The sequence below is a fragment of the Engystomops pustulosus genome, chromosome 1, assembly GCF_040894005.1.
Source record: "Engystomops pustulosus chromosome 1, aEngPut4.maternal, whole genome shotgun sequence".
Classification (NCBI taxonomy): Eukaryota; Metazoa; Chordata; class Amphibia; order Anura; family Leptodactylidae; genus Engystomops; species Engystomops pustulosus.
This window is the reverse complement of record NC_092411.1, coordinates 260,271,311-260,287,832: the sequence shown is the minus strand read 5'-3', so window position 1 is coordinate 260,287,832 and position 16,522 is coordinate 260,271,311. Positions and strand designations below refer to the sequence as shown.

The window sequence follows — 16,522 nt, the reverse complement described above, 5'->3', positions numbered from 1 at the left end:
ACGGAAATTGCCGAGCGCCGTGCTCCGCGATCTCGCCAGCTCTATACAGATCAATGGAGCAGAACGGCCTTGCACGGCCGTTTGCTCCATTAATCTGACGGAGCCGAAGGACCCCTCGTTTTCGCGATCTGCACTGAGACCCCCAGTGATCAGAAAGTTAGGCCGCTCTCCTGCTATCCCGTGGATAGGGCCTACCTTTTCTTCGTGGGAAAAAACCCTTTAAATATTTCTTGGGTTGCCTTTTAAAATATTTGGCCACTAGGGTGCAGATGTCTGGCGGAAATTTACAGTAGTTACTGAACAGCTGATTTTGAAATGTGTTATTTCGGCTGATTTCATGCCAGCAGTGACAATTCACCGTAGCCAATTCACATTTCGACATAGTTTTACTACACAGTAATAAAGCTTTTTTTTTTTTTTCCAAATTACCTGTCATGTAGGCGGTGAGGTCAATGTCAAAATTTGACATTGCTTTGCCCAACGTGGTATAATAAAAATTTAGTGTTAAAATTAACCCATCTGTTTGCTGTTTGTGCCTTTTTACTTTTGGACCATACATATTTTTTTTATATATATTATTTTTTTGTTTTGTGTTTTTTCATTTCATGGGTGATATTTTTTTTTCCATCAATTACATACATTGTTAGCTATTTTTTTTCATACTAGATGATTTTTGTCTTTTATGATGGTTAATACCCTGCAGTAACATATTGACTTGCAGAGGGAGAACGATTCCACTGTAAAACTAGATTCTGCCTTTAGTATCGGCTCCTGAGGGGTTAAATAGCTAGGATTGGGATTCTCTGTTTTGAGCCGTACCTGAGTAGTATAGCGTCGTGCTGAAAGCCGGTTCATGGAATACAAATGTAATTTTTACAACTTTCCTACAACCTATTGTACTGGGAATGAGCATGTCTGTATCTTTTATGATGTCTATTTATTCACTGCATTTGTACAGGTTTATATTGTTATTGAAATTCATTGCAGCAAATGTATGATTGGCATTTTACAATTTTATCGAACACGTATGCTCTCCGAGGACTTTCTATAGCATTGTTAAACCAAAAATGTTTTAGTCCAATAAAAATAGACTGAGGCATAAACTATCATAATACAGGAAGCCGCATACATTAATCCTTCTACAATAAGTGGCTCATACATGTATGTGTGTGTGTGTGTGTGTATATATATATATATATATATATATATATACACATGCACCAGCCACTTTATTAGGTACACCATGCTAGTAACGGGTTGGACCCCCTTTTGCCTTCAGAACTGCCTCAATTCTTCGTGGCATAGATACAACAAGGTGCTGGAAGCTCCTCAGAGATTTTGGTCCATATTGACATGATGGCATCACACAGTTGCCACAGATTTGTCGGCTGCACATCCATGATGCGAATCTCCCGTTCCACCACATCCCAAAGATGCTCTATTGGATTGAGATCTGGTGACTGTGGAGGCCATTTGAGTACAGTGACCTCATTGTCATGTTCAAGAAACCAGTCTGAGATGATTCCAGCTTTATGACATGGCGCATTATCCTGCTGAAAGTAGCCATCAGATGTTACAGGGTACATTGTGGTCATAAAGGGATGGACATGGTCAGCAACAATACTCAGGTAGGCTGTGGCGTTGCAACGATGCTCAATTGGTACCAAGGGGCCCAAAGAGTGCCAAGAAAATATTCCCCACACCAGGACACCACCACCACCAGCCTGAACCGTTGATACAAGGCAGGATGGATCCATGCTTTCATGTTGTTGACGCCAAATTCTGACCCTACCATCCAAATGTCGCAGCAGAAATCGAGACTCATCAGACCAGGCAATGTTTTTCCAATCTTCTACTGTCCAATTTCGATGAGCTTGTGCAAATTGTAGCCTCAGTTTCCTGTTCTTAGCTGAAAGGAGGGGCACCCGGTGTGGTCTTCTGCTGCTGTAGCCCATCTGCCTCAAAGTTCGACGTACTGTGCGTTCAGAGATGCTCTTCTGCCTACCTTGGTTGTAACGGGTGGCGATTTGAGTCACTGTTGCCTTTCTATCAGCTCGAACCAGTCTGCCCATTCTCCTCTGACCTCTGGCATCAACAAGGCATTTCCGCCCACAGAACTGCTGCTCACAGAACTGCCCTAGAGATGTTTGTGCATGAAAATCCCAGTAGATCAGCAGTTTCTGAAATACTCAGACCAGCCCTTCTGGCACCAACAACCATGCCACGTTCAAAGGCCACAAATCACCTTTCTTCCCCATACTGATGCTCGGTTTGAACTACAGGAGATTGTCTTGACCATGTCTACATGCCTAAATGCACTGAGTTGCCTCCATGTGATTGGCTGATTAGAAATTAAGTGTTTACGAGCAGTTGGACAGGTGTACCTAATACAGTGGCCGGTGAGTGTACATATATATATGTATGTATGTGTGTGTGAGACTTGGTCTCGACAGTCTTCTGAAATTGCGTATTTAAATAAGCCCATTAATAAGACCCAAGTAAAGTAATTTGTAGCATTCATATTATAATCCTGTGCACATGTATCTGTGTATCCATTCTAAATAATAACCATAGAAAAAACTACACCGGCACCCGGTGATGTCACAGTACAGGAATAATAATTCACACAGTGATATCACAGTACAAAGATAATACAGTAATGTCACAGTACAGGAATAATACACACAGTGATGTCACAGTAGGAAGATAATACACACAGTGATGTCATGGTACAGGGATAATAATACACACATAGCGATGTGATGGCACAGCAATATTAATACATATAGTGATGTCACAGTACAGGGATAATACACACACAGTAATGTCACAGTACAGGGATAATACACACAGTGATGTCACAGTACAGGGATAATACACACACAGTAATGTCACAGTACAGGGATAATACACACACAGTAATGTCACAGTACAGGGATAATACACACACAGTAATGTCACAGTACAGGGATAATACACACACAGTAATGTCACAGTACAGGGATAACACACACACAGTGATGTCACAGTACAGGGGTAATAACAGACACAGTGATGTCACAGTACAGGGGTAATAACAGACACAGTGATGTCACAGTACAGGGGTAATAACAGACACAGTGATGTCACAGTACAGGGGTAATAACACACACAGTGATGTCACAGTACAGGGATAATAACAGACACAGTGATGTCACAGTACAGGGATCTATCCTTGATTCTACTGCCCTTGATCCATATCCAATTTTATAATCAAGAACCAGATAAGGCTTTTGCCAGTTTCTGATGCAACATCCCAACATCTTAAGACCCAGAAAGTGCATGTATGGCAACCCTGTGTTTTCACTGTAACATAGGGGAAGTCCGTACTTTTTTTTATATATAAAAATGACCCTTTTGTTTTATTAAAATTCCCGCATACCATATCTATTTGGAACAGCTTCAGGTCTTGGCAGTATACTACTACAGCATCAATGAAAAAATGGTGAAAAGAGGAGTCATGAAAAGTAGCAATTTGCGCATTTTATAAAAATGTAGTTTTTATGCAGCTCTACTGTCATGTTAAATGTATCCTGAATTTACCTTCATTGCATTCATCTTCATAAAGTAACAGTGAGGGTCTCTGAACACGTTACACTATGGGATCAAATAGGACAATGAATTCATGGGAACCTGCAGCGGGAGTCCTCTGTGGATAATGTGTCCTCAGTATGTGATGTTAATCAGAGAAGCCACTTGAAGAGCACAGAGGCAATTTCTTTAATGTCATGACTGTCTTCAGATCTTATGAGAGCACAAATCCTGACTGATATCACCAGAGGTGCCCGGGGCTAAGAACAGGAGAGAAACGGAAATATCCACCTCTATCTGAATCCTTTTATAATACATAATGTGAAAAAGTTTAGGTCTAATTTGTTGTGAATTTCGATGCTGCTAATGCGGATTAAATCGTTTTTTATTCATTAAACGGATGAGTAGTTCAGTGCACTGTGGGCGGGGCTTCTCTGCACAGTGCACCATTTTTCCCCTTGTAATGCCGCTTAAAGTCACCTGCTTCCTACTCTTACCTCCCAGCGCCAATCTTGCAGATACCAGCGAGAAGGCGGTCAAGGACTTTTTCGGCATAATGGACTGTGACCAGTGCAGTGTCCAAAAAGTAGAGGAAAGGCAGTGAAATCCCTTAATAACACATTGTTGCATGCATTTATCGTGGCAATATATAGACCAAACAATGACATTTGATAAATATTATTAAAGGGGTTTGCCCATGACTGAAAATTCTCAAATCTAAATCCCCTAGTGATGTTTAACTCAGTTCTTTGCCGTTTTAGCTCCTGTAACTCAGTGATGATCAGTATTAGATTCCAGAGTGTGTGCGGGGTCTCTCTAAGCAGATACATTGGGGCTTATTAAGTTACCCATCCTGGCGCGTTCCCCGAAAGTGCATTGTCCAACCCTAATGCACTCTTCCGTGCTTCACTAAGATCACGTGCCCAATATCCTGGATGTGTTGCTTCCCCGCTCAGGTCCGACAGAGTTCAACTTCTTCTTCCTGGTGCATGTAAGTGCTTGATCTTGCAACACAATTTGAAAGTCAAATCCCGCGCTCAGTCCAAATCAGTCGGATCGTCTGACAGCACGCCCCCGATTTCTGCCTCCTGAAAGCCAGCACAGCCGTGACACAATCCCCAGTTAAATGCCTGTTACAGCAGAGCAAATCCTGAAAACTTTGGAAAATCCGACAAAAGTGCAGCCACGGACTCTTGGTAAATAAGTCTCATTATGATCCCTCTAGGGCTATGAGATTCTGTGTGCCGACGGTGTGCTAAGATTATCAGGGTACAAGGTTTATATACACTTTCTTTTAGCATCTGAACATTCACTAGTATCTGACACATAGAAAGAGAGATGAGACAGATCAGAGATGAGAGATGTTGAGATCCATGAGATGCATATTACACATCACAGATCCGCTGTGCCTCCCTCCCCCTCCCTTATCTGCCTGTAGCTTGTAGAATTATTCTCCTCACACTGCTGTTTGCCAGCAGGAAGTGTGTGTGAGCTCGTCCTGGAATGCAAGGGTGGCGGCTGCAGACAGAGAGGAGCTCAGTGCAGCATCAGACAGAAGAACAATAAGTCTTCCCCACCCTAAAGTAAGAAGATTAGCAGTCAGATGCTGGGGCAACTGATTTGTGTACACCAGGACCCAAAGGGACAGGTTGAAATTATCGGTGAAATGCTGTATTTTTGTTATCCCGAGTATATTTAAGAATCTTGCCATTGTGAGAATACCCCTTTAATATAATAAAATGAGTATTAAAGAGAGGAACAGGTTTACGTATGGATTTTAACCCTAGAGCCAAGAAGGGAAGTTTTTATAAAAAAAAAAAAAATTGTAAAACCTCTTGTGGTAGAGGGGCCACCACCCCACGTATAAAGGATAGGGGTCTTATAGATTTATATCTGGGGCTCAAACCCCTAATCATTGTAAGGTGATTTTCAAATTAAATGAGTCTGTGTCCAGCGCTGGAATTGACTAACTTGAAAGAAAAGACAAGACCTGTCCTTGCAGGAAGTTCGCAACAAGACAAGACTGATAAATTTATTGAGGGACGGACATTTATAGAAAACCATAAGGCACTTTACATAAGGCGTGTAATTAGGAAAGCAACAACTATAATTGGGTGTTCTCACCCAGGAAATGTAACACTATTGGATGTAAGTACACAAAGGAATCTAATACTATTGGCTGTCTTCTCATAAACCAAATGTCCAGATGTGCACCTGGATACTTTCCACTAGGTGGTGCTAGTGAGCACTTAGTCCTTTGTGTGCTGAGGGAAACACCCAAACTTAATTATCACTACACAAAGTTATATGAAATAAATACTGAATCTTTAAAATGTCCGACAATACGTAAGATGGCGTCTGAGTCCAGTGTAATATCTTTAACAGGGGGAACATATGTCACAAAAGGTTTATATCTAGAGAATAGTAGAAAAGTATTAGGAGAGGTGCTTCTTATATATAAAACATCTTCTGACTGCCTAGTCTTGCTAAGGCATCATGCAGACAGTTCTTACCCGGGCCGTAACCTAGCTGGGCACACAGTTGGGAGGAGGAGAGAGGAGGGTTGAGTGCTCCTCGCTGCTCCCCCTCCATAGAAAGCCAGGCGACTGCCTGGTTCCATACTCTACACGATGGCCAAGCAGCTCATTCACAATGCGGTAAGACACTCTGTGACCGGGTGCCATAGACCACTATGGGGGCCACAACTTAACCGGAAATTGTGTGTCCGTATCACAGCCCCAAATATGGATGTGTGCATGAGTCTTAACTGTGTCAAGAAAGGATGGGAATGGGATAATGACCCCCCAGCTCACCTGATCACCTATCCTTGCTCACCTGATGACAGCCTTCAAAGATGGTCCCCAAATGTATGACATTTGTAAGGTGCACTACAAGAGTCAGCAAGCCAATGTCAGTACCAGGATTGTAGGTTAATAACAAAATCACTAAAATACAGACTAATCAGATCCACACCAAAAGTCACAAGAGGAATAACCAAATGTCCAAAACAGAGGTACAAAGAATCATCAAGATTAGGCAAGGGCTCAAGAACAATCCAAAACCAACAGATTCTCAGCTAGGAAAATGAACTGGCAGCTGAGGAAGGTCCGAAAGGAAATATATGTGGTCAAACCACGAACGCCTGATCTCCATGTTTTAACCTCTGCCTACCTCTCAGCCTCATACTGCCTGCAAGACGTGACAGACCATTAGGACCATATGTCGCCCGACTTTACACCTTGCACAGGACTGGAGTTCTTGCATTATACAGAAATATGACCCGCAATGTATTAACTGTTACAATGCCGGCTCTGCAGTTCTGCCAGTAAATGAGGTGCCCTTACAAGATGTGAAGTCCATGGGATTGGGTCGGTTTCCACGGGCTGCACACATTTCAACCACTGTCTTGAGGAAGGGAGACTGTAGTATCATAGTATCGTATATAAAGCTGGAAAAAGTCCATGAAGTCCAACCTTTAAGAATTAAGCAAATGTTTTTTCCCCATAACCCGTGATATCTTGAACCTGTACATAGAGTCGGCCATAACAACCTCCTGCGGCAGAGAGTTCCATAGTCTCACTGCTCTTACAGTAAAGAACCTTTGTCTATGGTGATGGTAGAATCGCCTCTCCTCTAGGCGTAGAGGATGTTCTCTATGGTGATGGTAGAACTGTCTCTCCTCTAGGCGTAGAGGATGCCCCCTTGTCCTGGTCACAGGCCGAGGTATAAAAAGATCTTTGGAGAGATCCTTGTACTGTCCGTTCAGGTATTTGTACATTGTAATGAGGTCTCCCCTCAGTCGTCTTTTTCTAAAGTAATTAATCCCAAATTTTGTAATCTGTCATTGTATTCTAGTTCCCCCATTCCCCTAATAATCCTGGTTGCTCTCCTCTGCACCCGTTCCAGCTCTACTATATCCTTTTTATACACTGGTGCCCAAAACTGTACACAATATTCCATGTGTGGTCTGACCTGGGATTTGTATAAGGGCAAAACTATGTCTTTATCATGAGAATCTATTCCTCTCTTGATACATCCCATAATTTTATTTGCTTTAGCAGCAGCCGCCTGGCTCTGGTCACTAAAATTAAGTTTACCATCCACCAATCCCCCCAAGTCCTTTTCAGCTTCAGTTTTACTAAGTAATTGACCGTTTAGAACATAATTATACTTTTTGTTTCCATGGCCCAAGTGCATAACTTTACATTTATCTACAATAAACCTCATCAACCATTTCGCTGCCCATTCCCCTAGCTTCCACAAATCTTTCTGTAACGCTAGACTATCGACCTCAGTATTTATTACTTTACACAGCTTAGTATCATCTGCAAATATTGAAACATGACTGTGTAAATCCTCTATTAGGTCATTAATAAAATTATTAAAGGGGCCTAATACTGGTCCTTGTGGCACTCCTTTGGCAACATCAATCCAATCTGAGAATGTGCCATTAATGATGACCCTCTGTTTTCCATAACTTAGTCAATTGCTTACCCAACTACACAGATTTTCCCCTAGTCCCAGCAGTCTCATTTTATGTATCAACCTTTTACTGTTTCAAATGCTTCGGAAAAGTCCACATATACAACATTCACAGCCTCCCCAAGGCCCATACTAGAACTTACCTCTTTGTAGTAACCAATCAGATTAGTCTGACAGCACCTTGCTGATGCTGGGTTTTAAGGTTATGTACAGGGAGATACTCCAGGATAGCATCTCTAACAAACCCCTCAATTGTTTTTCCTACAACAGAAGTTTCCAGGATTACTTTTTGATCCTTTTTTTTTTGTATATTGGCACCACATTTTCTATGTACCAGTCCTTTGGAACAGAACCAGTCTCCAAGGAGTCTTCAAATATTAAAAATAATGGTCTGTTTATCACGGTACATAGTTAATGCAGTACCTGGGGTTGTATACCATTTGGGCCTGGTGATTTGTCTGTCTGTCTTCGACTATAGGATTTTTCCTTGGAAAAGATGGTTGAGAAGGCGACATTTAGTAGATTGGCCCTTTCCTTCTCTCCCTCCACCATGACCCCAGGGCCCACACTCTCCGTTTTTAGTTTCTTATAATTTATATACTTGAAAAAAAATCTATTACTTTTACTACCCTCAGCAGTATTTCTTTCAGTCCCTATTTTTGCTGCCTTTATCTGTTTTTTTACAGAATTTATTTTTCACTCCTATAATCCTGTAACGCCTCATTGCTACCTTTGCATTTACCTTATCTTTCTTGTCTATTGCTCGCCTTAAAGTACTAGCTAACCACATTGGCTTTTTTTTTTTTGTTGCTCTTCTCGTTTTTCGATACGGTATGTGTTTCTCACATACTGCCACCCTGTGGTTAAGAGGTTTCCGCTTTAAATTACGCTTAAAATGGATACATAATGGATGAAGGAACATACTTGTATCGGTATCTTTTTTGTATAACATAAATATTTTTTTTATTTTACTGTGATGTGTCTGCATATTCGGAGGATTTTCCTTTGATACCAATATGTCTCTCATTTTATTTTTTTCTTAGGACACCTTGTACTATGAGCAGCTTAAATCGAATGTGATTCAGCATGACCTTTTATCCGACAGCCTGATTTACAAGGTTGGTAATCTGGGTTTATTGCTTTCTGTCACAAGTCAAGAAACATTCATATTCCATCAATTCATATGACTCAATGTATTTATACTGATTTGAAGATATTGTCATAAAGCACATTCCGGAAACCCTGCTGCTCTTCTGTATTTATTTCTTAAAAAATAGGACGGGATTCAATTGGGTCACTGCAATTCTGTCACTCTATGGTGATAACTAAACCAAACCCACTGTGCATGTATTTGGTAGTTGGCTGAGCAAAAGTGTTAATGGCCAGCCATTTTCCTTCCCACTATCTACATATTTTAACAGAGCGAGAGATATAAGCCTTGGCTAGACTTTCAATTTAGGTACCTGCCTCCTATGAGTACAAAAGGATTGCGCATGTTAAAATCCTACCTGTCTGAGTCTTGTCTCCATCTTTTAGATTACTGGTAAGGTTAGGTCCACCTTAAAGGAAACCTACCTCCACGGATCTACCTATTAAGGTAAATCCGGTGGTAGGTGCATCTAATGTATGTAAGTGTAGCCCTTTAAGGGCTTATCCTTTAGTCCCCTGTATCTTTTGTAGTCTTTAATAGTTGTAATGTGCACATTTACCAAAGAGGCTCTCACTTGTCCGCCCTGTCTTAGGCTCCACAGCTGTGGTGTCCTCGTAGCTGTGCACTAAAGATGTCTGGGTAGGAGGATCAAAGAGGCTACTGGGGCGTGGAGTAGCTGCGCCCTGTAGCCTCAGCTCCGGCTACTCCATGCCCCAGTAGCCTCTTTGTTAAATTTGCATATTACGACTATTAAAGATTACAAATGATACAGGGGGCTAAGGCTACTCGACGACCTAAGTAGCCTCTGCAACGCCGCCTGCGCTTCCATGCCGTACGAAGACGGCGGCACAGAGCGTGCAAGTGCAGTGTCTTCAGCCAGAGTTGTGAGCTAGAGGAGCTTCTGCGCATGCACCCGGTCCATGCCACTGGGTTCACAGTCAGCATGGACGTGCAGGGGGCATTGCAGTGCCTCTGAAGTTCACAGAGGCTACTCCACACTCCGAGTATCCTCTGAAGGTAATTTGCATAATCACACATTAACCTTTATAACACAATAGGCTGCTCTCTAAGAAATCATTAAAGATCCCCACATGAACCACACATGGGTTATCTAAAGAAAAAAGTAGTACATTTCCTTTAATCTCATGGGTGTGCCATAGATATTCCCTCTCTCAGGTTGTTTGACATTTTGTTTTATCATACACCGAGCCTCCCTCCCTCCTGACTACAAAGGAGGCTATGTTGTAGTCGGGATCAGTTTAATATTTTATAGCTATTGGTCCCCAACTCCTATGCATCAAAAGGAATAATAGTAGTTGAATTGGTAATGTCAGAGACAATGATCATTGAAGATAAATTGTATTTAAAGTGTACTGATGTATAAAAATATATTGTGGTTTGGATTGTAGAGGGATGTGTAATTCGGTGATCCAAATTTTTTTTTTTACATCTTATTAACCATTTGATGACAAAAAGGGCACTTTCAGGCACCTGTCAGGACACCGTTTTTGTATTGAGAACAACCTACACAAAAAAACAATGCTCATAGCCCCAGAGCGTTTAGTGTTGTTTTCTCTCAGGATGTCACTTATGAATATAAAGCATATGGTAATTGAACATCTTGCTCCAAGGTGCAAGAGATAAGGATAGTTTTAGATGTAGGTTTATTAATGCATATGGGCTGCAGGCAATCTAGTATACGCTGTATGCATTGCAAATGTACCTCATCTATAGTCACCCCCCTGGAATTCTTATTGTGTAAGAATCTAATATGTAAAATACTTTTCAATTTAAGTGGGAATCTTAATCCTTAATGTTAAAGATTTATATAGCACAATGACTTAAAGGGATTGGCCACTGAAACAGGGCAAGTATAAGACCCTTTTAAGGTCGCCCATATTATACTACTTCTCATAAAGTTACTTGTTCGCTATCGGATCTGTGGGACTCCGGACTTCTTCTGTTTACTGTTTGATGGTGGCAATGTAAACATAACGTGACCTGCCACCAGCAGATGTCAGGACTTTCTGTGACATCCAGTGTCCACCTGGGTTTCAGCGGATGGAGGGGGAACGTGCAGACATAACATAACCTGCCACCAGGAAGATTTAGGACTTTCTGTGACATCCCATGTCCTGCTGGCTTCCAGTGGACTAGGTGGGGGCCATGCAGACATTACATGACCCGCTACCAGCAGGAAGAGGTACTTCCTGTGACATCCCATGTCCTGCTGGCTTCCGATGGATGGAGGGGGACCGTGCAAGCACAGCGTGACTTGCCACGATGTCGTGGGACTGTACACACATAACATGACTTTCCGCCAGCAGGAATCGTTACTTGCTGTGACAGGTACTTCCTGTCCTGCTGCATTTCGGTGGGTGGAGGGAGCCGTGCAGACATAACGTGACCTGCTGCCAACAGGATACAGTACCTCCTTTGACTTCCCGTGTCCTGCTGGCTTCCGGCAGATGGAAGGGGCCATACAGTCATTACTGTCTGCACCTCCCCTCCGCCATAACAACGGCCATTTCCGTAGTTGGAGGGGCATCTGCACACCGCTCTAACTACTGATATAGTAGAGGTTATTATTTGTATAATACATTCATAACTTCCATAATAGACAGAGAAAGAGAGAAAACATGAGTGGGCAGTAAGTACAGTGAACTTATGTGTATTACTTTTGATGCACAGTTGTTTCTCTTGTATATAACATACTAACAGAAGAATAATTTTCACATGGCACTATTAACTTGATCATTCGTGCATTAAAGGGAACCTGTCACCAGAGAAATAATTTTCTCTAAAGACAGGTTACAGAAGCCTATTACAGCTGCATTGCACAAATGGGTATTTGCATTACAATATAATTGTGTGTTATAACTTACCTTGCACCCTGACAGAATCCACTGTGTAGTCCCAGGGGTTGGTCTTTGGTTTGGATGCATTTGAAAACATGTGACATTTCTGTGCTGCAGACTGCTCAGCAGGAGCAGGTGGGAGGAGCTGTACAAGAGCACATGTTGTTTTTTGAAATGCATCTTAACCAAAGTCCAACCCCTAGGACTACATAGAGGATACTGTCAGGGTGCAAGGTAAGTTATAACATTCAATTATATTGTAATACGAATACTCAGAGAAAGCAGAAAGACGTCTGTGCAATGCCGCTGTAATAGGCTTCTATAACCTGTCTTTAGAGAAAATGAGTTCTCTGGTTGACAGGTTCCCTTTAAATTTATTTTGCCACAGATAGGAAAATGTTACCTTGTCTTGTAGCTATTCTCCTGACCTATGTTAGATTCTTCCTAGGTGTTGTTAATTCTGGAGTAAGAACTCTCTTGGATTTCTTCCTTCTCACGTCTCTTTCCATAATATAATTTTTTCCTGGCTCTGATACATTTGGAAATCTGCCCTTGTATCAAAATGTATCCCTGATCCCAATCTAATCCCTTCCTTTAACCACATGAAAACACTGTCAAGTATATACTGGTCACTACACACGCTATGCCAAAAACAGATTTTACTGTCATTAATTATTTTATGTATATACTTATTAATACAAGAAAACAATCATTTTATGTTGCTGTTTTATAATATTATTCCCTTGCTTCCCAAATGTGTATACAGGGCTTTTATGTGACATGTCATTTCTATGTTGTATGTTTGCTCATAGGATGTTAAGTTGACGGCTAGCAACGATGATTACTATTTTGTGTTTGAGGATTATCTTTATCAGGTATGTCATATTAAATTATATTTTTTTTTTTCATTTGTATGGATTATGTGGATGCAATTATGTTTCTCACGTCATAATGTTTATTTTTATAACCAACTGCTTAGACATCATTTGGAAATAATTTTGATGCTGCAAATATATAGAAAATGTACATGATATGTACCGTATTTTTCTGACTATAAAGTGCACAAAAAATCCTTTGATTTTATCAGAAATCAATGGTGCGCCTTATAGTCCAGTGCGCCTTATATATGAACCGCACTTACAGACAACAGCTGCCCTGAACTGTGCAAAGGTCTGCCACCTGCTGATCATTCATCATTATAATCAGGTGCGCCTTATAGTCCAGTGCGCCTTATATATGAACCTAGACGTTTTAGCAGGTATTTATTAATGGTGTGCCTTATACTCCGAAAAATATGGTATAGATTTATAGAACAGTAATGTCTTCTCAAATGGTCACTAACATGCTCTTATTTTATCTTCTTATGGTTTTTTAAAAAAATAACCTTTTTAAAATTATGCAAATTGGCCTGTGGGGCTCCAGGCTTCATTAACACCTATGGAACCTGGAGCCCCCACGGCTCATTTGCATAATTTAAAAAGCCTTTTTTTTGTAAAAAACAGGGCATAAGAAGATAGAAAAAGAGCAGATCCTGCTAGGGGGAGCACCCACCAGTATATCAGTGTACTTGTTTGACAATCCTTAATCCGGGTGAGAGATGTCCCTTAAAGATCACGTTTCTGCTTGTGAGTGACAAAGAGTTTTGGATCTCCTTACTGTCTGTGTGCTGTATATTGGAGACCTCATAACAGCTAGTCTCCCAGCACCAGAATTTAATATAGAGGACTTCAGCTACCGTCATCACAACTGTATGGTAGACGGAATACATTGTATATATTGTATAGTACAATATCACCCATTCCCTTTAAATCTCATAAGAATGAGGACAAGTTCTAGAATCACCTTTTTTACGTTTACCTGTAAAAATTTAATCAAACACCCAAAGATCACCTAATGTTTGATTCTATCCCGGATCATTATATCTTTCTGACTATCCCAATTTAATATATGACCAGACACTATATCACTGCTGTCATAAGAAGTGTATGAGCTGTGAGAAGGGCTTTGTCCTGGGATTTGATAACTCCCGGACAAATGAAACAAGCGCCAGGCTCTCGCGCAATTAATTCTTTCAATTATTAGATTGATAACTTTCTTTATGAACATTTTAGCATAAATTCCCAGGGCTATTCTCCCAGTCTGATTTTAATAAGTAAGTCTGAGGTAAGTAACAGGGAGGTGGGTGGGGGCACTGCCATTTTCACCTTGTGTATTACCACATCTTTGGATATGCTGTAACTGTTCGCACAGGAGGAAACTAATTTAAGTGAAATTACACGACTTCCTTGAAATTTCTTCTACGGGAAGTAAATTGCATTTTTCAGTGTCTTAATGATGAATTAGATTGCAATGTCAATATAAATGTCATGGAAGAAAATGACAGCGCCTCCTTCCCCTTCTGTTTGATTAAATGTAAATTAGTCACACTGGTTGGGATGTGTTACACTAAAGAGAGGGCAAGGCCTTCCCTGCGCCGGCATTATGAAGGCTTACGTGTGATGGAGACCTCCCGTCTACCTCCATATCCGCACATTCCTTCATGTCCTCTTGTGATTGGAACACAAGGTCAACAATCAGGGATGAAGATAAACCACAACAAACTTCTGACCGGGTGAAGAACATTCTGAACTTTACTGAGGTTTTAGCATTTACCGATTTTAGAGAGCGAATCCGTGTTCAGTACACGTGGAGATACATGAACTCGACTTTTTTTTTGAGGTAGTAATTAGTCATTAATTATCGTAGTGTCCTCTAAGGATATGACCACATTGGTTTATATACTTCATAGTGCCGGTGTATGATTAATGTCCCCATATATAACAATAACAATATTTATATGTATAGTGCCACCAAATTCCGCAGCACTTTACAAATCATAGGGGACATATACATATATAATATTACATCACAGAGTATAAGCAGTCATATGGAACAATAGGAGTGAGGGTCCTGCTCACAACAGCTTACAGTCTATGAGGATGAGGGGGTGACACAACAGTATACAGTCTATAAGAATGAGGAGGTGACACAAGAGCTTACAGTCTATAAGAATGAGGAGGTGACACAAGAGCTTACAGTCTATGAGGATGAGGAGGTGACACAAGAGCTTACAGTCTATGAGGATGAGGGGGTGACACAGGAGCTTACAGTCTATGAGGATGAGGGGGTGACACAAGAGCTTACAGTCTATGAGGATGAGGGGGTGACACAAGAGCTTACAGTCTATGAGGATGAGGGGGTGACACAAGAGCTTACAGTCTATGAGGATGAGATGGTGACACAAGAGCTTACAGTCTATGAGGATGAGGGGGTGACACAAGAGCTTACAGTCTATGAGGATGAGATGGTGACACAAGAGCTTACAGTCTAAGGGTTAGGGGGTGGCACAAGAGCTTACAGTGTATGAGGATGAAGGGGTGACACAAGAGCTTACAGTCTATGAGGATGAGGGGGTGACACAAGAGCTTACAGTCTATGAGGATGAAGGGGTGACACAAGAGCTTACAGTCTATAAGGGTTAGGGGGTGGCACAAGAGCTTACAGTGTATGAGGATGAAGGGGTGACACAAGAGCTTACAGTCTATGAGGATGAGGGGGTGACACAAGAGCTTACAGTCTATGAGGATGAAGGGGTGACACAAGAGCTTACAGTCTATGAGGATGAGGGGGTGACACGAGCTTACAGTCTATGAGGATGAGGGGGTGACACAAGAGCTTACAGTCTATGAGGATGAGGGGGGTGACACAAGAGCTTACAGTCTATGAGGATGAGGGGGGACACAAGAGCTTACAGTCTATGGGGATGAGGGGGTGACACAAGAGCTTACAGTCTATGGGGATGAGGGGGTGACACAAGAGCTTACAGTCTATGGGGATGAGGGGGTGACACAAGAGCTTACAGTCTATGAGGATGAGGGGGGTGACACAAGAGCTTACAGTCTATGAGGATGAGGGGGGTGACACAAGAGCTTACAGTCTATGAGGATGAGGGGGTGACACAAGAGCTTACAGTCTATGAGGATGAAGGGGTGACACGAGGCATAAGAGCTTGTATGATGGTCCAGTCATTCTTGACAAGGGAACAATATAAAATAATAAATAAAAATTCTGCCGCTAGAACCAGCCATCAACCGCATCTAATATACAAGGTCCAAGGTGAAAGTGACTGCAGAGAAGCCAGGAGCCTGGTGCATATCTGGTGTTTGCCAGATAACAGACGGGAGATAGGACATAGGATGGATTACTAAAGGGAGACTTGACATTTCATGCAGTTAGCGAGTGTGATGGCTGCATAAGTGATGGATTTTAAGAGCACTTTTGAAGCTTTGGAGGATGGGTATTAGTCTGAGAGTCCGGGGAAGATCATTCCAGAAAATTTGTGGAGCTCAGGAGAAATCCTGGAGATGGGTCGGGTTAGTAGATGGTGGAAAGACAAGAAATTCAGTCTTAGATTAAGTTTCAA

At 41.6% G+C, this 16,522-nt stretch overlaps 1 protein-coding gene across 1 annotated transcript in view; it reads left to right on the top strand.

Annotated features, from left to right (window-relative positions):
- Positions 1 to 16,522, top strand: part of TBC1D19 (TBC1 domain family member 19) — a 79,154-nt gene that overhangs the window by 41,046 nt on the left and 21,586 nt on the right. The window contains exons 12-13 of the mRNA XM_072125984.1: positions 9,096 to 9,170; positions 12,873 to 12,935. Of these exons, the coding sequence (XP_071982085.1) occupies positions 9,096 to 9,170; positions 12,873 to 12,935 (138 nt within the window). The remainder of the gene's footprint in view (positions 1 to 9,095; positions 9,171 to 12,872; positions 12,936 to 16,522) is intronic.